Source organism: Tursiops truncatus, chromosome 1, assembly GCF_011762595.2.
Source record: "Tursiops truncatus isolate mTurTru1 chromosome 1, mTurTru1.mat.Y, whole genome shotgun sequence".
Lineage (NCBI taxonomy): Eukaryota > Metazoa > Chordata > Mammalia > Artiodactyla > Delphinidae > Tursiops > Tursiops truncatus.
In genome coordinates, this window is record NC_047034.1 from 126,540,489 (window position 1) to 126,563,049 (window position 22,561).

The 22,561-nt window shown below is 34.1% G+C and overlaps 1 protein-coding gene across 1 annotated transcript in view; it reads left to right on the forward strand.

The window, feature by feature from the left end:
- DNAI4 (dynein axonemal intermediate chain 4) overlaps positions 1 to 22,561 on the forward strand; it is a 129,627-nt gene that overhangs the window by 100,805 nt on the left and 6,261 nt on the right. Inside the window, 7 exon segments of the mRNA XM_019919668.3 lie at positions 1,260 to 1,346; positions 2,873 to 3,024; positions 4,776 to 4,930; positions 5,221 to 5,342; positions 12,877 to 12,975; positions 13,621 to 13,847; positions 16,636 to 16,792. Coding sequence (XP_019775227.1) covers positions 1,260 to 1,346; positions 2,873 to 3,024; positions 4,776 to 4,930; positions 5,221 to 5,342; positions 12,877 to 12,975; positions 13,621 to 13,847; positions 16,636 to 16,792 — 999 coding nt within the window.

The following is a 22,561-nucleotide window of genomic DNA, read 5'->3' on the forward strand; positions in this document are numbered from 1 at the left end:
TTATGGTAGCCTAGTGTAATTGATATGATTGCTTCAGTATAGCCTAGCCTATAAACTAATGAGTGAATTATTATAAAGTTTTTATGACATACAGTATTACAGTCATATTCATAATACAATATTGGAAACACTGTTACATTAAAAAAAAAAACCTACTTATCTGTGATGATAGGCTGATATGCAGTTTCTCCAATTATGAGAGAGAGGCATACTGTATGGTAATGTAGTTCTTTGAAAGCAAAGCTATAAAACAGTAAGAAAACTCACATATTATTAATTTTATACTGAATATCACTTATGCCTATATGAGGATAGACTACTATCTACATATATTTTATGCATTCATGACAAATCTTAATTTTTTTGATATTTCTAGGTTATGCAGTTTGTGAAATTTTCAAATTATCTCAAATCTCTAAAAAAATTTCAATGTATTTATTTAAAAGAATCCATGTATAAGTGGACCTGCACAGTTCAAACCTGTGTTGTTCAAGGGTCATCTGTATAAGCACTTCTGGAAATGACCTGCTATATTATAATCAGCTCGAGCTGCCATAAGAAAATACCATAGACTGGATGGCTTGTACAACAGAAATTTATTTATTACAGTTCTGGAGGCTGGGAAGCCCAGGATAAAGGTGCCAGATGAATTTGGTTGCAGGGGAAGGCTTTCTTCCTGGCTTGGCTGTATCCTTGCATGGTGGAGAGAAAGAGCTCTTGTGTCTCTTCCTCTTTTTGTAAGGAACCCAATCCTATCAGATTAGGACCCCACCCTTATGACTTCATTTAACCTTAATAACCTCCTAAGTGCCCTATTTCCAAATATAATCACATGTTATTAGGTGTTAGGACTTCAGCATATCACTTTTAAGGGAGGAGACACAATTCAGTCCATGGCACCTCCCTTTAAAAATAAATGTCTTTTATTTTACATTTGAAATTATTAGGTCATTATTAAAAACCCATAAGACACTATAATGCAATAATACAATTTTTGAAGATTATCTCAATATGTAAAATAGCTTTTCAGCAATTGTTTTTTTGTGTGTTTATTCTTCAGCCTAAAAAATGTGGTTATTTTTACTATTATTTTGCTTATGAAGATGGAAATGTAGAGTGAAAATAGTTGGTATATTGGTATTTTTTAACCTCAATTGAAATATCATCACTATTTTAACACAGTTCATTAATATGCATCTTTATACATTTGCTGATATTTTTATGCTGTCTTCTCTATTTTTAATTTTTCTGTTTTTTAGGACCTTTTGGCTGTTGGCTATGGGCACTTTGGATTTAAGGAGCAAAAAAGAGGATTGGCTTGCTGCTGGTCAATAAAGAATCCCATGGTAACTAAAACAGGAATAAGACCTATTTTTATTTAATTAAATGTTCACATAATTCTCATAAAGTAGTTAGTTTTATGTGATCATTAAACAAACTCAAGAAAGTTTTACCAAGCAAGACTTTACTTTCTTTGGTTTAAATCTATAACAGTAAAACAATTAAAATTTGTTCTTGGGCTTCCCTGATGGCGCAGTGGTTGACAGTCCGCCTGCCGATGCAGGGGACACGCGTTCGTGCCCCGGTCTGGGAAGATCCCACATGCCGCGGAGCGGCTGGGCCCGTGAGCCATGGCTGCTGAGCCTGCAAGTCCGGAGCCTGTACTCCGCAACGGGAGAGGCCACAACAGTGAGAGGCCCGTGTACCGCCAAAAAAAAACCCCAAAAAACAAAAACAAAAAACAACAACAACAAAAATTTGTTCTTACACTTTATTGGTTAAGGTAAATTCATTTAATAAATATTTATTGAACATCTACTATGTGCTGTTAGATATGATGATCTAGGGCTGAACCATTATTGTTTATCAGTGCCTGTTATAAAGAAGAATATATTTGCAAATAAAAATTCTTTAAAAATTAAGTTTCATTTACTACTGGGTTGTTTCTCAATATATAAATAACTCCTTATCACTTTATAAAATATATTTCTGCTCTCCTCGATAGATAGAAAATAGATTAATATAGCTCTCTTACTGCCATGAATTTTTCAAAGAGAATGAACAAGAATCAGTTATGCTTTTTGTTAAACAGCCCTAGTCAACCTGTTACTCTACAGCTTTAGTTTTAAGTCACAACTGAAACGTAAAGTGGAAAACTTAGAAAAGGATCAGAAGAGCATATAAAAATGATTAGAGTTTTTATAAATAATCCCCCATCTGTTAGGAAGCTGGGTGTATATAGCCTAAAAGAAAGGAAGAAGCAATTTTAAACGTGTGGAAGGGTTGACATAGGATTCATCATCAGCAGGTTATCTTCTCTTCCATGTAGGTTGTTAGAAACCAGAAAGGAGTTGGATTAGACATTAAAACAAAACAAAACAATAAAAATCTTGACAGAGTTGTAGAAAAGAGTAACTTAGAGAGTTTTGGAACCTCCTCTATCCTTGTTTAGAATGATTAGATAATACAAGCATCTGAAACAGATACTGGAGGATAGGAATATATGCAGGATAATTTATTTGGTGTCCATTATTTGTATCTTTAAGACAGTGACTTGTGATGATCATACAAATCCTGCTGGAGGATTACCCAAAATGATAATTACTGTAGAAACCACGTGCTGTATTTCTTAAAACTACTGAGCTCTGAGGATTCATCAAAATAAAGGAAATGGCCAATTGAAGTTTTATTCTCATGTATACAGGAAGTTAGGAAGAAATGAGTAACTGAATGCAGACTAACTCTCCTCATATCCCCACTGCCACCAGCCTAGTCTTCTGCCACCAGCCTAGTCTTCAGCCACCATCATACCCACCTTACTGTGGTCTACAAAACCAAGGTTAAAATGTAATATAATTTCTTTTTTATTCAGTGGCCAGAACGTACTTATCAGAGTCCATATGGCGTTACTGCTGTGGATTTTTCAATTGGAGCACCTAACCTTTTAGCAGTTGGCTATCACAATGGCACTATTGCGATTTATAATGTACAGAGCAACAGTAACATTCCAGTTCTGGATAGTAGGTGAGAATCCCAAGAATTAGATAAACATAAACCATGTGCTTTTTTTAGGGAGAAGGAAAAAATTACTCGAATGTTATTTAGTTTTGAGTGAATGTTTATATTGTTATTGAGAGTAATACCATTATCCTTCAAGCATTTAATAATTCCTCATAATGTCTCTCCAGCTGGAATGCTCTGCCCTAATATCTCCTTATCATCCTCTCTGCCTCTTCACCAACAAACTTCCTTTGGCTTGACGGTTTATTCTTTTCAAAAATTTTAAATATCTCCAGCTTTATTGAGGTATAATTGACAAATAAAAATTGTATATATTTAGATTGTATGACATAATTTTTAAAGGCATACAGTGTAGTGATTTAATATATGTATACATTGTGAAATGATTACCACAGTCAAATTAATTAACACAACCATAACCTCACATAATTACCATTTTATGTGTGAGTGGTGAGGACACTTAAGATCTACTCTCTTAGCAAATTTCAAGTATGCAATACAGTATTATTAACTATAATCACCATGCTGTACATTAGATTTCCAGAACTTATTCACCTTATAAATGAAAGTTGTATCCTTTATTGCTTCCGTGTCACCTCTTCCAGGAAACCTGCCCATTCTTTTCTTTTGTGCATCCGATACATACGTTTATTGTAGCCTTTATTGTGCTTTGTATAAATTATTTACATATATATCTCCCTGAGGAGGCTGTAAGCTCTGAGGGCAAGGATTATGTCTTCCTTACCTTTGTATCCTCAGTATGTCACATAATATCAGGCATATAACAGGATTACAGTAAGTGTTTGATTAAGAATGAATGAATGAGACATATTGAGAAAATAAAATGTTAAAGATATTGAAAGATATCTTAGGTTTTTATAATAAACCAGATACCAGTGGAGCAAAATGAGGCGGTATATTTATATTAGTGTTTGCATAAACTTCACAATAACTGGAAATAGGCATTAAAGCAGGTGTTCTTTAGCTTAATTTTGAAATTATTTACATAGTTTTGTAAGCGTGAGCCTTTGTGCTTGTTTCTGGGAAGAGGGTCCATAACTTTTACCAAATAATCAAAGATATATAGACTTTAAAAAATTCAGAACTACTGATTTGGAGAGTTTGCATAAAAAATCAAGGGAGTCAGTACTAGGAACAAAGCAACCCATTAATCTGACAGGAAAGCAGCCAGTAATCTGAGAAGTGATTATAATTCATCATAAAACTTTTAAATCTCAGCCCTAGAGAGAATCAAGCCAGTGGGCAATCCTGAAACATAGGAAGAAGGGTGAGGTAACTATTTACTTGAATAAGACTTAAATGACTTACTCATTTAAGCTATGAAAAATATCCTTATAAAGATGGAGATAATAATATTCAATGTGTCTAAAATAAATTAAACTTACACAACTAGGAAAAAGTAAATGAATAGAGTAAGAGAAGTAGATTCTAAAAAAAGAAAATGTTTGCTTTTGTATCCCTGATATGATAGCTAATATAACTAAAGGCAATAAAATTTTCCTTTTGTAAGAAATGAGAAAAACACCAGTGAATATTAGCAAAGTGATTTTTTTTCCTGTTTTTCAAAATACTTAAAGTAAAAGTCCAATTTTGAACAACAAAAGTATCATTCCATGAGTAGGTCATGATGCTCTAGGGAGCTGTCCTTATCACTTATACTCTAAGTCGCTTATACCCCAAGAATTTTAAAATTATTATAACTATTTTATATTTCATGCTTTTCCCTGTTTTAGCGAATCACCTCAAAAACATTTGGGACCTGTATGGCAACTACAGTGGATAGAACAAGATCGAGGGACAGCAGGTGATAAAAGAGAAATACTAGTTTCTATATCAGCAGATGGAAGGATCTCCAAATGGGTTATACGGAAAGGACTGGACTGTCATGGTAAAAATAAATAAATACACACACAGACACCAAATTATCTTTCTCTTGTTAGTGCTGAATTAAAAATTCCTAGTGAACTATGTGTAAGAGGTGACAAATTTAGGTTTGGCTAAATAAGAAAAAAAAACTGGGCTTGGTCATTGTTTTTCTAAGCATCTAGCTCTGGTATTTGCTAATTTTAACCTAATGACCTGCAAAGGATGGCAGAAATCATATTCTTTGCAGAAGGGACATAACTACATTATTATTTACTGTGGTACATAATATATGTATTTTTTCTTTAAATAAAGATTTGATGCATTTGAGGAGAACTACTGCTAGCAGCAGCAAAAAAGGAGGGGAAAAAGAAAAGAAAGGTGAAGCTTTGATATCTCGACAGGCTCCTGGAATGTGCTTTGCTTTTCACCCCAAGGTAAATTATTTCAATCTGTTATTTACTATTGCATATAACAACTACTGATAATTGAAGTGTATTAAGATATAAATCAAGACAAAATGTCAGCATGTTAATAAATATTGCGCCTTGTAAATAAAAAAGTCACACACATAAGTATCATAGGTGTCAGCCTAAGGTAGAATGGCACATTCCAGTTGGCTGTCCTTTTTCTGCTTTCTGGAGGAAAGGTCTGTATTTCTGAGCAACTATGGAACTATCTTTACAGCTCCATGTTTAACTTGAATGCCCCTCCTTGCCTCTCTTTGGTGCTCTGCTGCTCTATCATACTTATAGAAACCAAATCCACTCTATAGTCCTCCATATCTCAATGTGAGTGGTGACTCATGATTCTGGGGATCAGGAAGACCACTTAAGATCATGTTTGTCAAGACCAAAGTCAAGTCAGAGCACTCTTAGTAAAGTTCTACTTTTCTAATTCTTTTTATCCAGAGGTCCTTTGGAATCAGAAATTCAGCCACTATGACAGACTTGCAAAAACACATATCCTATATATTTTCTGATATGTAATATGATTATCTCTTTAGTGACTCCATCATCCACCTACTTATTTAAGCCAAAACTTGAGCTCTTACTCTATTCTACCCTATTACCCAAATGATATTTAAGTAAGATTGTCCCACTCCTTCTAGTCCAAGTCTACTACTGCTAATGTGGTTCAGGCCTTTATTACATTTCACTTTTATTACTGCAGTCATATTCTAACTGCATTCATTCTCAAATTCCTGTAATCTCCTTTTCACCTTGACTCTAGAGCAGTGGTTCTCAATGTGGGCAGGGAGGGGAGTAGTTTCCCATCAGGGACATTTCACAATGTCTTGAGATATTTTTGGTTGTTGCAGCTCTGGGGGGTGGGATGTGGGGAGGAGTGCTATTGGCATCTAGTAGGCAGAGGTCAGGGATGCCACTAAATACGTTACAATGCACAAGACAGCCACTGTCCTCCCCTGACCCAAACAAAGAACTAGCTGGCCCAAAACATCAATAGTGCTCCTTTGATTTCTTATTTGATTGATGTGTTATTTAGAAGCATGTAATTTAGTTTCCAAATATTTGGGGCTTTTCCAAGGATCTTGCTGTTGATTTCTAATTCAATCCTATCATGATCAAAGAACAAACTTTTTATAAGCTGAATCTTTTTGAATTTATTGAAATTTGTTTTAAAGCCCAGAATGTGATTTTTACTTGTAAATGTTCCCTATGCACTTGAGAAAAGTGTATATTCTGCTACTGTTGGGCGGAATGTTCTGTGGATGTCAATCAGTTTAAGTGGGTTGATGGTGTTGTTCAAGTTTACTATATCCTTGCTGATTTTCTGCCGATTTCTTCCATCAGTCATTGAGAGAAAGAGATTGAAGTCTCTGACAATAATTGTGAATTTTTCTTTTTTTCCTTGAAATTCTATCGGTTTTTGTTTTATGTATCTTGAAGCTTTGTTTTAAGTGCATAAGTGTTTAGGATTGTCACATTCTCTCGATTAATCAACTCCCTTATCATTATAAAATGGCCTTATTTATAACTGGTAACATTCTTTTTTCTGAAATCTATTTAGTCTGATATTAATGTAGCTACTCCAGCTTTCTTTTAACTAGTATTATCATGGTTTATCATTTCCCATCCTTTACATTTAACCTATTTGTGTCTTTATATTTGGCATGTTTCTTTTAGGTAGCATATAGTTGTCTTGCTTTTTTATCCAATCTTACAATCTCAGCCTTTTAATTGTGATGTTTACACCATATTTATTTATTTACTTACTTAAAAAATTTTTTTTAACATCTTTATTGGAGTATAATTGCTTTACAATGGTGTGTTACTTTCTGCTTTATAACAAGGTAAATCAGTTATACATATACAGATGTCCCCATATCTCTTCCCTCTTTCATCTCCCTCCCTCCCACCCTCCCTATCCCACCCCTCTATGTGGTCACAAAGCACCGAGCTGATCTCCCTGTGCTATGCGGCTGCTTCCCACTACCTATCTATTTTACATTTGGTAGTGTATATATGTCTATGCCACTCTCTCACTTTGTCCCAGCTTACCCTTCCCACTCGCCATGTCCTCAAGTCCATTCTCTAGTAGGTCTGCGTCTTTATTCCCGTCTTGCCCCTAGGTTCTTCATGACCTTTTTTTTTTTTTAGATTCCATATATGTGTGTTAGCATATCGTATTTGTTTTCCTCTTTCTGACTTACTTCACTCTATAAGACAGACTCTAGGTCCATCCATCTCACTACAAATAACTCAATTTCATTTATTTTTTATGGCTGAGTAATATTCCATTGTATATATGTGCCACATCTTTATCCATTCATCTGTTGATGGACACTTAGGTTGCTTCCATGTCCTAGCTATTGTAAATAGAGCTGCAATGAACATTGTGGTACATGACTCTTTTTGAATTATGTTTTCCTCAGGGTATATGCCCAGTAGTGGGATTGCTGGGTTGTATGGTAGTTCTACTTTTAGTTTTTTAAGGAACCTCCATACTGTTCTCCATAGTGGCTGTATCAATTTACATTCCCACCAACAGTGCAAGAGGGTTCCCTTTTCTCCACACCCTCTCCAGCATTTATTGTTTCTAGATTTTTTGATGATGGCCATTCTGACCTGTGTGAAATGATATCTCATTGTAGTTTCGATTTGCATTTCTCTAATGATTAATGATGTTGAGCATTCTTTCATGTGTTTGTTGGCAATCTGTATATCTTCTTTGGAGAAATGTCTATTTAGGTCTTCTGCCCATTTTTGAATTGGGTTGTTTGTTTTTTTGATACTGAGCTGCATGAGCTGCTTGTAAATTTGGAGATTAATCCTTTGTCAGTTGCTTCATTTGCAAATATTTTCTCCCATTCTGAGGGTTGTCTTTTAGTCTTGTTTATGGTTTCCTTTGCTGTGCAGAAGCTTTTAAGTTTCATTAGGTCCCATTTGTTTATTTTTGTTTTTATTTCTGTTTCTCTAGGAGGTGGGTCAAAAAGGATCTTGCTGTGATTTATGTCATAGAGTGTTTGCCTATGTTTTCCTGATAGTATCTGGCCTTACATTTAGGTCTTTAATCCATTTTGAGTTTATTTTTGTGTATGGTGTTAGGGAGTGTTCTAATTTCATTCTTTTACATGTAGCTCTCCAGTTTTCCCAGGGCCATTTATTGAAGAGGCTGTCATTTACCACTGTATATTCTTGCCTTCTTTATCAAAAATAAGGTGAACATAGGTGCGTGGGTTTATCTCTAGTGTTTCTATCCTGTTCCATTGATCTGTATTTTTTTTTGTGCCAGTACCATACTGTCTTGATTACTGTAGCTTTGTAGTATAGTCTGAAGTCAGGGAGCCTGATTCCTCCAGCTCCGTTTTTCTTTCTCAAGATTGCTTTGGCTGTTCAGGGTCATTTGTGTTTCCATACAAATTGTGAAATTTTCTGTTCTTGTTGTGAAAAATGCGATTGGTAGTTTGATAGGGATTGTATTGAATCTGTAGATTGCTTTGGGTAGTATAGTCATTTTCACAATGTTGATTCTTCCAATCCAAGAACATGGTATAACTCTCCATCTATTTGTATCATCTTTAATTTCTTTCATCAGTGTGTTATAATTTTCTGCATACAGGTCTTTTGTCTCCTTAGGTAGGTTTATTCCTAGGTATTTTATTCTTTGTGTTGCAATGGTAAATGGAAGTGTTTTCTTAATTTCACTTTCAGATTTTTCATCATTAGTGTATAGGAATGCCAGAGATTTCTGTGCATTAATTTTGTATCCTGCTACTTTACCAAATTCATTGATTAGCTCTAGTAGTTTTCTGGTAGCATCTTTAGGATTCTCTATGTATAGTTTCATGTCATCTGCAAACAGTGACTGCTTTACTTCTTGTTTTCCAATTTGGATTCCTTTTATTTCTTTTCCTTCTCTGATTGCTGTGGCTAAAACTTCCAAAACTATGTTGAATAATAGTGGTGAGAGTGGGTAACCTTGTCTTGTTCCTGATCCTAGTGGAAATGGTTTCAGTTTTTCACCATTGAGGATGATGTTGGCTGTGGGTTTGTCATATATGGCCTTTATTATGTTGAGGTAAATTCCCTCTATGCCTACTTTCTGGAGGGTTTTTATCATAAATGGGTGTTGAATTTTGTCGAAAGCTTTTTCTGCATCTATTGAGATGATCATATGTTTTTCCCCTTCGATTTGTTTATATGGTGTATCACGTTGATCGATTTGCATATACTGAAGAATCCTTACATTCCTGGGATAAACCCCACTTGATCATGGTGTATGATCCTTTTAATGTGCTCTTGGATTCTCTTTGCTAGTATTTTATTGAGGATTTTTGCATCAGCGATATTGGCCTGTAGTTTTCTTTCTTTGTGACATATTTTTCTGGTTTTGGTATCAGGGTGATGGTGGCCTTGTACAATGAGTTTGGGTGTGTTTCTCCCTCTGCTATATTTTGGAAGAGTTTGAGAAGTATAGGTGTTAACTCTTCTCTAAATGTTTGATAGAATTCACCCGTGAAGCCATCTGGTCCTGGGCTTTTGTTTGTTGGAAGGTTTTTAATCAAAGTCTCAATTTCAGTGCTTGTGATTGATCTGTTTATATTTTCTGTTTCTTACTGGTTCTGTCTCAGAAGGTTGTGCTTTTCTAAGAATTTGTCCATTTCTTCCAGGTTGTCCATTTTATTGGCATATAGTTGGTTGTAGCAATCTTTCATGATCCTTTGTATTTCTGCAGTGTCAGTTGTTACTTCTTTTTAATTTCTAATTCTATTTATTTGGGTCTTTCTTTTTTTCTTGATGAGTCTGGCTAATGGTTTATAAATCTTGTTTATCCTCTCAAGGAACCAGCTTTTAGTTTCATTGATCTGTGCTATTGTTTCCTTCATTTCTTTTTCATTTATTTCTGATCTGATCTTTATGGTTTCTTTTCTTTGGCTAACTTTGGATTTTTTGTTCTTCTTTCTCTAATTGCTTTAGGTGTTAGTTTAGGTTGTTTATTTGAGGTGTTTCTTGTTTCTTGAGATAAGATTGTACTGCTATAAACTTCCCTCGTAGATCTGCTTTTGCTGCATCCCATAGGTTTTGGGTTGTCGTGTTTTCATTGTCATTTGCTTCTAGGTATTTTTTGATTTCCTCCTTAATTTTTTAAGTGATCTCTTGGTTATTTAGTAGTGTATTGTTTAGCCTCCATGTTTTTGTATTTTTTACAGAATTTTTCTTGTAATTGATATCCAGTCTCATAGCACTGTGGTTGGAAAAGATGCTTGATATGATTTCAATTTTCTTAAATTTACAAGGCTTGATTTGTGTCCCAAGATATGATCTATCCTGGAGAATTACCACTTGAGAAGAAAGTGTATTCTGTTTTCTTGGATGGAATATCCTATAAATATCAATTAAGTCCATCTTGGTTAATGTATCATTTAAAGCTTGTGTTTCTTTACTTATTTTCATTTTGGATGATCTGTCCATTGGTGAAAGTGGGGTGTTAACGTCCCCTGCTATGATTGTGTCACTGTTGATTTCCCCTTTTATGGCTGTTAGAATTTGCCTTATGTATTGAGGTGCTCCTATGTTGGGTGCATAAATATTTACAATTGTTGTATCTTCTTCTTGGATTGATCCCTTGATCATTACATAATGTCCTTCTTTGTCTCTTGTAATAGTCTTTATTTTGAAGTCTATTTTGTCTGATATGAGAATTGCTACTCCAGCTTTCTTTTGATTTCCATTTGCATGGAATATCTTTTTTTATCCCCTCACTTTCAGTCTGTATGTGTCCCTAGGTCTCAGTGGGTCTCTTGTAGACAACATATATACGGGTCTTGTTTTTGTATCCATTCAGCCATCCTATATTTTTTGGTTGGAGCATTTAATCCATTTACATTTAAGGTAGTTATCAATCTGTATGTTCCTATTACCATTTTCTTAATTGTTTTGGGTTTGTTATTGTAGGTCTTTTCCTTCTCTCATGTTTCCTGCCTAGAGAAGTTCCTTTAGCATTTGTTGTGAAGCTTGTTTGGTGGTGCTGAACTCTCTCAGCTTTTGCTTGTCTGTAAAGGTTTTAATTTCTCCATCAAATCTGAACGAGATCCTTGCTGGATAGAGTAATCTTGGTTGTAGGTTTTTCCCCTTTATCACTCTAAATATGTCCTGCCACCCCCTTCTGGCTTGCAGAGTTTCTGCTGAAAGATCAGCTGTTAACCTTATGGGGATTCCCTTGTATGTTATTTTTTTTTTGTATTTAATTTTTGATAGTTTGACTAATATGTGTCTTGACTTGTTTCTCCTTGGATTTATCCTGTATGGGACTCTCTGTGCTTCCTGGACTTGATTAACTATTTACTTTCCCATATTAGGGAAGTTTTCAAGTATAATCTCTTCAAATATTTTCTCAGTCCCTTCCTTTTTCTCTTCTTCTGGGAGCCCTGTAATTCGAATGTTGGTGCGTTTAATGTTGTCCCAGAGGTCTCTGAGACTGTTTTCAATTCTTTTCATTCTTTTTTCTTTATTTATAAAAATGTGCTCAACCTTGTTAATATCCATATAAATGGAACTTAAAACCATTAGGTGTAAATAATTTTATACCTAATAGAATGGCAAAATCTAAGATTTCTGATGTAACCAACTATTGAAGAGAATGTGTGTCAAAGGGAAATTTTATATATTGCTGAATGTAAATCGGTAGTACTACTTTGGGAAAAACATTATACTTTATTGTGTAATTTAAACTACATATACAACATAACCTAGTAATTGCATTCTTAAGTTCTGGTGTGTGCTAAGCAGTGGGTCTCATATTTCAGTGTACTTACAAATTACTTGGGAATCTTGTTAAAATGCAGATTCTGATTCAGTAGGTCTGGGACAGGGCCTGAAATTCTGCCACTGCACAATGCTCCCAGGTGAGGCTGACACTACATAGTCAGGACTTAGAGCACTGACTTTCAGACTTTTTGATTATGACTTAATTGTAGAAACTACATTTTAAATCCCTATTTGTTACATACATTTAGAGTTAAAAGATGTCTGAGACTCCATCTAGTTCAATCTCTCATTCCCAGCAAGAATAATTTCTTCAGCATTATGTACATAAATAGTTATTGTTAAGTCATTTGTCTTCTCTTTGACTAGTTCAAATGAAAGAACACTTACTATTTCCCTGGATTGTTAGTTCCATTGTCAGGTAGCTCTAAATGTTAGAAAGTTTCTTCCTCATTTTAAGCCAGTGTTTGTTCATGTAATTTCTAGACAGCATACAAATTTCTACCCTTTATTCCAGCAAAGAAAAACGTCTGTATTTTCTTTGCACAGTAGTCCTTCAAGGTAATTTAATTATTGTAAAATCATGATAGAAAGAAAAAGACAACAATCAACTGTCTTCTAGATAGTATTTCTAGTTTGGTTCTTGAATTGTCTCTAAGAGATCTTGAATCATCTAATCTTCTATTTAGCACATTTACTAATATATCACAAGCAAATGCATTTTGATTTTTTTGTGTTATAGGACACAAATATCTATTTGGCTGGCACTGAAGAAGGTCATATTCACAAATGTTCTTGTTCATATAATGAGCAATATCTAGCTACCTACAGAGGACACAAGGTTAGTTTAATTATAGTAGGTATGGAAAATTTTATCTTGCAATATTTCTGAAAAAAATAGTATCATTAGGCACAGCATTTTTTTATGCAATAATTTACAACTTCAGAGTTAAAAATACCAGCTTGAATTAAGTGCTTTCTTATACAGAAAACACCAATAACATGGGGGTCATTTAATTTGGCTTCTAGGTATCCTTGATTTCTTCTTGCCAGTTGCAGAAACCACAATTTTTATTTGTTTCTAAGCGACTTTGCTTATGTTGACATGCTGATCCCAGAGTGAAATTGTCTCTGGCATATACCTATTCTCTACATTTTTTATGATTGTTCCAACTATGCTTTCTTCATTTTCTCCCTTATTTCTATTTATTTTCCTTAACATTCCTTATATTTTTAAAAGTAGTATAATATGTATTAATATTTAGTGAGTATTGTAGCAACTATATTTTTATGTTTCTGAATGGCGTAATTTAAGGAAGAGATTCAATTTATGGCCTTATTTTCAGCTAAAATAATACCCACACAATAATTACATGGTGTATAAGGTTTTAGAAATCTAAGCATTTTTAATTTGTTGGTCAAGTTTAAAGTATAAGAGGTTAAATCCTACTTACCTATGTATTTTAATTTATTTTTCTAATTCCAGGGTCCAGTGTATAAAATAGCATGGAATCCATTTTGTCATGATGTATTCTTAAGCTGTTCTGCAGATTGGGGCATTATTATATGGCAACATGAGAATCTTAAGCCATTTTTGAGTTTTTATCCAACTACTTATGTTGTTTATGATGTTGCTTGGTCTCCAAAATCATCCTATATATTTGCAGCTGCAAACGAGAGCAGAGTGGAGGTTTGGGACCTTCACTTCAGCACGTAAGTGTTAATATTTTTCTTGGAGTTATTTCTAATAGAAGCAGTTCAATCTAAATGATACCTGATAGTACTGACATTGGTTAGAGAGAACTGTAGTTACTTTAAGACAAGTAATAGTTTACACTGTGAGAGTCCTTTGTGAATAAAGAGATATGCCAGGATAATAAATATAGTTTTGAACTTGCAAAGTATTATTTTATTTAAGAAAAACAAGGAATGTATTATAAAATTATGACATGGGGAAAAAGTTTGCAAAACATTCACGTGGAAAGAAGGTGTTTTAACTTTTCAATATCTATGTTTGCTTAATTCTTGTCAGCTGTTCACTACTGTTTCAAATATTCTGAATTAATAACTGTACCAACAAAATTCATCCCTAGTGTTTCCACAGAAGACATTAAAATATGAACAAATTATTTTTTTCTTTTCTTCAACCAAAATAGTCTTTCTTAGTCCTTTTTGTGCAAAAATATTACAAGAGCAATTTAAATGGAAACACTGAAATAACATGCCAACATTTCAGAGCACATTTAAAACACCCAGATAATTCTTGAAATTACCATATTCTAAAATAGAATAATATATTAATGTTAATTACTTATACCATATGTCATTTAAAAATATTTGAATGAAAAATATTTGAATGAAAATAGATTACCTTACTCCATCTCCATAAACTTTTTGTTTTTGCGGTACGCGGGCCTCTCACTGTTGTGGCCTCTCCCGTTGCGGAGCACAGGCTCCAGACGCGCAGGTTCAGTGGCCATGGCTCACGGACCCAGCCACTCCGCGGCATGTGGGATCTTCCCAGAACCGGGGCACGAACCCGTGTCCCCTGCATCAGCAGGCGGACCCTCAACCACTGCGCCACCAGGGAAGCCCTCTCCATAAACTTTTACAGGCTGATATAGGATATCATAACTAGCTTGAATTCTTTGTCATTGCCTGGTTTATGGAAGAATGCAGAGAGGCACTGTTCTAATTGTGTCTAATTAACTAAAGACTTTCTATAATAAGATAAAGAAAGGGAGCAAAATAAGTATTTTTTATAATATTTGCTTACTCTCTTACCTTGCTTTAAAACATATTTGAAGGGACATGCATTTAATTAAAATTTCTTATTTTAAGTGTTACACCAAAGTTATGAGAGTGCCATCTAGGCCATCTATCCTTTTTAATATGAAAGTTTATACAATGCTGGAATAAAGTGTTTAATGGTTCTGTAATACTTATTCAATCAATATTTCAATATTGGAAAATATTATAGACCTTTAGGCAAGTTATTAGCAGATGAAGCATGGAAATGCATTCTTGTTTAAAATAAATGACATAAAATTCAATGGGTTTATTATTAATTGCAAATTTTTTCCTAGAGATTAATAATCTAGTAACTGGAAATTTTCATCATGGCTTGTTCTATAAAACAGTTTGACCCCAAAATCAAGGATTACAACACAAAGCAATTTATTTTTGAGTATGAGATGACTAAGGTAGAAAGTGGCTACTTAAATGATCCCACCTCTGATTTTATTTTTTCTAGTAAAATTGTAGTTCCCAGGGCAACATTTCTTCAGAAGTATGCAAGTGACTGCTGCTCTTATTTTATAAGGGTGTCAATGGATTACTTTGGATAACCAAGAGTAGGAAAGGTTCTTGTTCAGAGAACGTTTGAACAAGGTTTTCGATCTTGTTCAGATTCATTTATTTTTTAATTTAATTTTTAATTTTTTTAAATAAATTTATTTTATTTTATTTTTGGCTGCGTTGGGTCTTCGTTGCTGCCTGCGAGCTTTCTTTAGTTGCGGTGAGCGGGGGCTACTCTTCATTGTGATGTATGGGCTTCTTATTGCCATGGCTTCTCTTCTTGCAGAGCACGGGCTCTAGGCATGTGGGCTCAGTAGTTGTGGCACACAGGCTCAGTAGTTGTGGTGCACAGGCTTAGTTGCTCCACAGGGATGTGGGATCTTCCCGGACCAGGGCTTGAACCCATGTCCCCTGCATAGGCAGGCGGATTCTAAACCACTGCGCCACCAGGGAAGCCCGAGATTCATTTATGTTCCAGGGAGGGGTTCATTTGGATCAAAACATCCTTCTGTTAAGAGACATTTATTATTTAAGGAGTTGTATTAGGGATCTTCAGAGAAACTAAACCAATAAAGAGAGAGAGAGAGATTTAAAAATATTGGCTCACATGATTGTGGGACCTGGCAAGTCCCAAGCCGGCATGACAGGCTGGCAACCTGGAATTTCCATCAGAGGAGTCCATGTTGCAGTATTGAGTACAAAGGCAGTCTGGAGGCAGAATTTTATTCTACTTCAGGGACCTCAGTCTTTTCTTTTAAGGCTTTCAATAGATTGGATGCGGCCAACTCACTTTACGGAGGGTAATCTGCTTTATTCAAATTCTACTGATTTAAGTTAATCATATCTTAAAAAAAAAAAAAAAAAGATACTTCAAGCAACGTGTAGACTGGTGTTTGACCAAACACTGGATACCACAGCCTAGCCAAGTTAATGCATAAAATTACTTATCATGGGAGTTTAAATTATGAGTTCACATCTTAATTGTGAACGGCTTTAATTTATTTCGTTGAAATTAGTTTATTGAAAAAATGAAAGTTTTGATTGAATAAAGAGTCAGAAGCAGTTTTTTTGCTTTTGGAAACACATAAAGAAGCTTTTGGTTTTTGTTACATGAAATCACAAATATCTCAGATTTCTCTTAGTCCATATCTAAAAAGAACATATTAACAACAACTAAATTTACAAATAAAATATTTCATTACAGTTTGGACCCTCTGATTGTGAATGTTGCTAACCCTGGAATCAAGTTCACAACTGTTCTCTTCACTAAGCAAACAGATTGCCTTCTGGTGGGAGACAGTGATGGACAAGTTGCTGTGTATGAATTAAGAAATATGCCCCCTGCTTTGGACTCTAACCGGGTAAGACTCAAAAGTCAAAATTTATGTCATTCTATGATTTTATTCAGTTGTAATTTTGTGGCATGGAAGAGATTTACATTTCTTAAACGTATGTTAAGTGTGGTGCAATGGAAAGAATGTAAGTCCCAAGAGTTGCTACCTACTAGGCGTGGCCCCTACTAGGCTTATTTTCTTTGAGTCTCACGTTCTCTATCTGTAAAATTAAATAATGTTGTTGGGCAGAATAATTATAAATATTATATGAAAGAACTTAAAATTGTCCCTAGTATATGGTTGGGACTGCTTACTGCAAATATTCAAAGACTTTTACAAAAAATATTTTTAGATATTATCCAGTGTTCCTGAAATTGGCATTTGTTTCTGTTGGTTTAGCATTATCCTCTTCCCTTACTCTGATTTTCAAATATCAAAACTTTGTTGTAAAACTTTGACAAGCAAATCCGTATTACTAGATGCCCATTATTTTAAGAATTATTTATGTAATTATATATTTACTTATTTATTGTTTTAAAAAAATTTTAAATTGAAGTATAGTTGATTTACAATGTTATATTAGTTTCAGGTGTACAACATAGTGATTTGATATTTTTATAGAGTATACTTAAAGTTATTATAAAATATTGGGTATATATCCTGTGTTGTACATTATATCCTTGTATCTTATTTATTTTATACCTGGTAATTTGTACCTCTTAATCCCCTTCTCTTATCTGCTCCTTTCCCCTTCCCTCTCCCCACTGGTAACCACTGATTTGTTCTCTGTATCTCTGAGTCTTGTTTCTGTTTTGCTACATTCATTCATTTGTTTTATTTTTTAGATTCCACATATATGTGAAAACATATAGTGTTTATTTTTCTCTGACTTACTTCACTAAGCATAATGCCCTCCAGGTCCATCCATGTTGTTGCAAATGGCAAAATTTTATTTTTTTATGGCTGAGTAATATTCCATTGTATATATACCATATAGATGCCCATTATTTTCAAGACAGCTTTTCAATTTTTTCTGTTTATGTTTACATTTCTATTTTAAGGAGTAATCTGGTAATTATCATGAATATATCAACATGTTAAAAATTTTAAAAATATGTACAAATCAATAAGAAAAAACATTAAGACTCCAATAGAAGCATGAGTAATGGTCAGGAACAGTTCATTCACAAAAAATGGCTAGTAAATATATTTAAAAATTTAACCTCACTAATAAAAAATTGTTAAATTAAAATGTGATACCATTCTCATATATCAAATTAACAAAGTTTTTTTTAAATTGGACTACTTATTCCTGGCAAAAATTTGATAAGATAGGTCCTCTCCTATACTGATGGTTGAAATAGAAATTGGTATAACTTCTTTGGAAGCAATTTGGCAATCTGAACCAGAATTGTCCACTTTTGAGACTCTGTCCTACAGAAATATTCATAAAGGCAATCAAAGAAATGAGTTATAGCATATTTTGTGATGGGATGAGGAAGAAAGAAAAAGAAAGAAAATGAAAGAAAAAAAGAGAAAAAGAAAAAGGAAACAATCTAAATATTGAACCAGAGGGAAATATGACCAGGAAAGTCAGATGTGTTGATTAGATTTGGGGCACATGTCAGAGGTGCAATTCTACCCCAACCATATGGACTATAAATGTTAAACAAACAAACAAGCAAGCAAACAAACAGAGAATACCTACCTACATACATACTAGCTTGCTTGGGACTTTGTACTTGTCATTCCCTCTCCCTAAAATCCACACAGTTTGTTCCTCTACCCACTGCAAGTCTTTGCTGAAATGTCACTTTCTTAGTGAAGTCTTCACTGGCCACCTTATTTAAAATTGCAACCTCTACTCTTGCCCACACTCCCTATTCAATACTCTTCCATAACTTATTTTTCGCAGTAACACTTACTTGGTATATACCATATTCTTTATTGATTTATTTTGTTAATTGCTAGTCTTCCACAGCTGGATTATAAGTGCCACGTAAACAGTGAATTTTGTCTCTTTTGCTCTGGGCTATATCCCTGTGACCCAGTACAGTGTCTGGCTTGTAGTAGTTACTCAATAGATGTTTTTGAATAAATATGCATTGAAAAACTAGAGAAAAATTCAACATATTAGAAGCATTATTTTTTAGGGGTAGGATCATGAATGAATTTTAGTCTTTTACTTATCCATTTTACAAATCATTACACTACATAAAGTAATTTTAAAAATACATTGGTCTCCTTACATAACAGTTTTAGTCTGCTCTGAGATGTGCACCCCTAATGGCTTATTTTTTCCATATAAAACATTTTAATATTTTCATTGAATGCAAGATATTTTTGCATTCAATGAAAATATTCATACCGCAAAAAAAAAAGATTGAGTGAATATTCATACCGCATATTCATACCGCATATTTTTTTGTGGTATGAATATTCATACCGAATATTCATACCGCAAAAAAAAAAAAGATTGAGTGAAAAAAAGATTGAGTGAATATGTGCAAAGTGGTTAGAACTGTTGCTGGCACATAGTAAGCTCTCAATAAATCTCAATTATTCTTTGTATGATTATTATGTCAAAATTAACATTTTCTGTTCAGGATTCCATATGCCAAGTTAAATGAAACAGATTGGAAGAAGAAATTTCCAAGATATATAAAAGACATTTAATATCCAAAATGTATAAAGAACTCCTACAAAACAATAAGAACTCAATTTTTTAAATAGGCAACGTATAAAATATTAACTCAGAGTAGAGGAAACTAGATTATCAAATAAACTTGTGAAGCAATATTCATTCTCACTAATAATGAGGGGATGTGCAATTAAAGTTATACAAGATACCAGTTCATATTGATCAGATTTACAAAAATTAAAATATTAGCCAATATCAAGTATTAGCAGAGTTGTAGGGAACTAGGAATTCTTTTTTTTTTTTTTTTTTTCCCCTGGTACGCGGGCCTCTCACTGCTGTGGCCTCTCCCGTTGCAGAGCACAGGCTCCGGAGCGCAGGCCCAGCGGCCATGGCTCACGGGCCCAGCCGCTCCGCGGCACGTGGGCTCTTCCCAGACCGGGGCACGAACCCGTGTACCCTGCATTGGCAGGCGGACTCTCAACCACTGCGCCACCAGGGAAGCCCAGGAATTGTTATGCAAGAGTCATGGGAATATGTCAAGATTCTCTTGCACATGTGTACCAGGAGACATGTATAAGGTAGCAATGTGAGTTTTTTTTAATGTTTCTTTTAGACATAGAGAAGATTACTCAGTCTAGATTCATTTCAAACATTCACATTCAAATATGTTACAAAATTTTAAAAAAACTTTAGATCACCTTAAGCTCTTACATTTAGATTATATATCTTATTATTCTAAGTCTAGGAAACTTTAATACCTACTTTTAAGTGAGGTTTTGTAACAATTAAATTTCTTTAAATTCTTTAAATTACATTATGGATTTAATATATTGGATTTTTAAGTACTTCAATTGTCTTAGGGCCAACAAATCTCAGATACTTAAGGAATTTTTATTAATTTAATATATTTAAAATATTGAATATGCTGAATCTTAAACTTTCCTAAATGTTTCCATGCTCTTTACAAGTTAATAATATTTAAATCTATGATTACAAGTCTAAATCAGTTATCTAATCACACATTAAAATTAGAATCACAAATTTATTTGTTAGACAATCAAATATGACAAATTCTTTTATATGTAATGAATATTTAAAATTCCAAATATGTACAAATTCCTTAATACAAAAGTATTAAAATTACCTGTTTGATTTGCTACATTATTTCTATACACAACTTTTATTCTTCTCAGGCTAAAAATATGTTTCCCCAGTAAAGAAACAAGTGAAACATTCCAGGTAGCTTTGGAGATTATTTTCTCAACTGGCTGAGATGCATATTGACGGTAGATGTTTAAGGGCATTTTCCAGACTACCTTGGCTGCCAGGCTGAGCCCTATTTTACAGTTGATTTGTCAATGCCCTCCATATGGAGTCGTCTCAAAGCCCGTGTCTCCTCAAGTCTAATTATATATTACCAGCATATTCCATCTTCTCATGGAAGTCTGCAACCCTGAATGTGTTGCTGCATTACTTGATTCATTTCAGTTCATTTATTGACTGTGTCATTAATTCTAAATTACTACAGTTTTCCTATCTGGTAGGACTATAATTGTTCTTGATGTTTAAATGACATCTGTTTGGATTCTGTATATCTCCCAGGGCTTTGTTTAATTTGTTGGTAGTGGTCTGAAAGACATGCAAATTAGAAAAGAATGTTCATAACAGCTTTGTTTCTACATTGATAAATTGGAAGCAATCTAAATGATCATCAGTGGGAGACTGGATAAATAAAATATGGCATAATTACATGAGTGATTACAATACAGAAGTTTACATGATATATATTTCAATGTGTCAATATGACAAATTTTGAATAAACCTTAAAAAACACAGTGTTGAGTGACAAAAGCAAATTGCAGGAAGGTAAATACAATATGTTATGATTTATGTAATATTATTTAAACACAAAAATCAAAATTATGTCCTTTACTGGCTCTATTTATAGTTAGTAAAAGAAAAGAATATAGACTGGAATGTGAAAGAAAAATGTTTCATTTTTGTTTTGATTTGAATCAGAGACATCTTTTATTTTGAGCAGTATGCTCTGTAAGCAGAAGGCTAAGCTCAGAGAGTCTGAATGTTTTTGACAAACGTGTGTGTGTGTGCATGTGTGTTAATGATTTCAGTGCTGCTGAGCAAAATTTTCTTTTAACAAATATATTCCATACATTAGTAAATAAATACAATTTCCTAATACAAATAAGTTTTTCATTCTTTTTGGCCATTATATTTTAAAGGTTCAGGGTTATATTTCTGAGAGATTAAACAAAAAATTATTAATCAGGTTTTTAACCACAAGCTTAACTGATACGCTTCCTCCTTAGCTTTTCAGAGAAGAATTATAATCATAAAAGTAATTTAAAGTCTCAAAGTAATTAATGTCAAACCATTATTTCCCATCAAGATGTCTTACCGAGTAACATTATGACCTACAATTTCTTCATTAATTTTAACCAAGAGTTAATCAAAATTTTGGAAGTCATATGATTTCACTATATAGGAAAGATGTACATCAAATTTATGATAAAGGCTGCCTCTGGGAAGTGAAAGATGAGGGAAGAATAGGATTGGGGAAGGGTACAAAGAGAATTTCATCAGTAAAATTTTATTTCTTTTATTAGAAAATATTCAAGGCAAAGATGATGTTTGTTGATTTGGGGTAAATATGTGCTTCACAAAGGCAAAGTACCAGACAGCCCACGCATAAAGTGTACTGGAGCAGGGTTCACTGAGGGAAACCCACGGAGAAGGGATCAATAGCAATTTTAGGACCACAACACCCACTCATATTCTCATTGCCCATCACTTTCTGTGGCCTTGCACAGCAGGAGAAGGACTTTGATCCTTGGGCTGTGGAGGAGGTTTTAAGTGACATAATTTCTGAAACTCTGGACCCTCCCAATGTGATCAAGGGTCAGAGTATTATTGTGATAGGACATGGCAGGACATTGGCTCTAGCCCTATCCTACTGACTCAGGGCTCATGGTTAGGGGTAACATCAGCCTGATGCCTGACATGAACAGGCAGTTGGGGTCCAAGCCTTGCAGTTATAACTTTGTGATGTAGCTAGCTGTTGACAGGATTTACCACCACATTAGCATTTATTGTTTGTTGAAGCACCAACTCCTCTCCTGGTGTGATGGGGTTTGGTT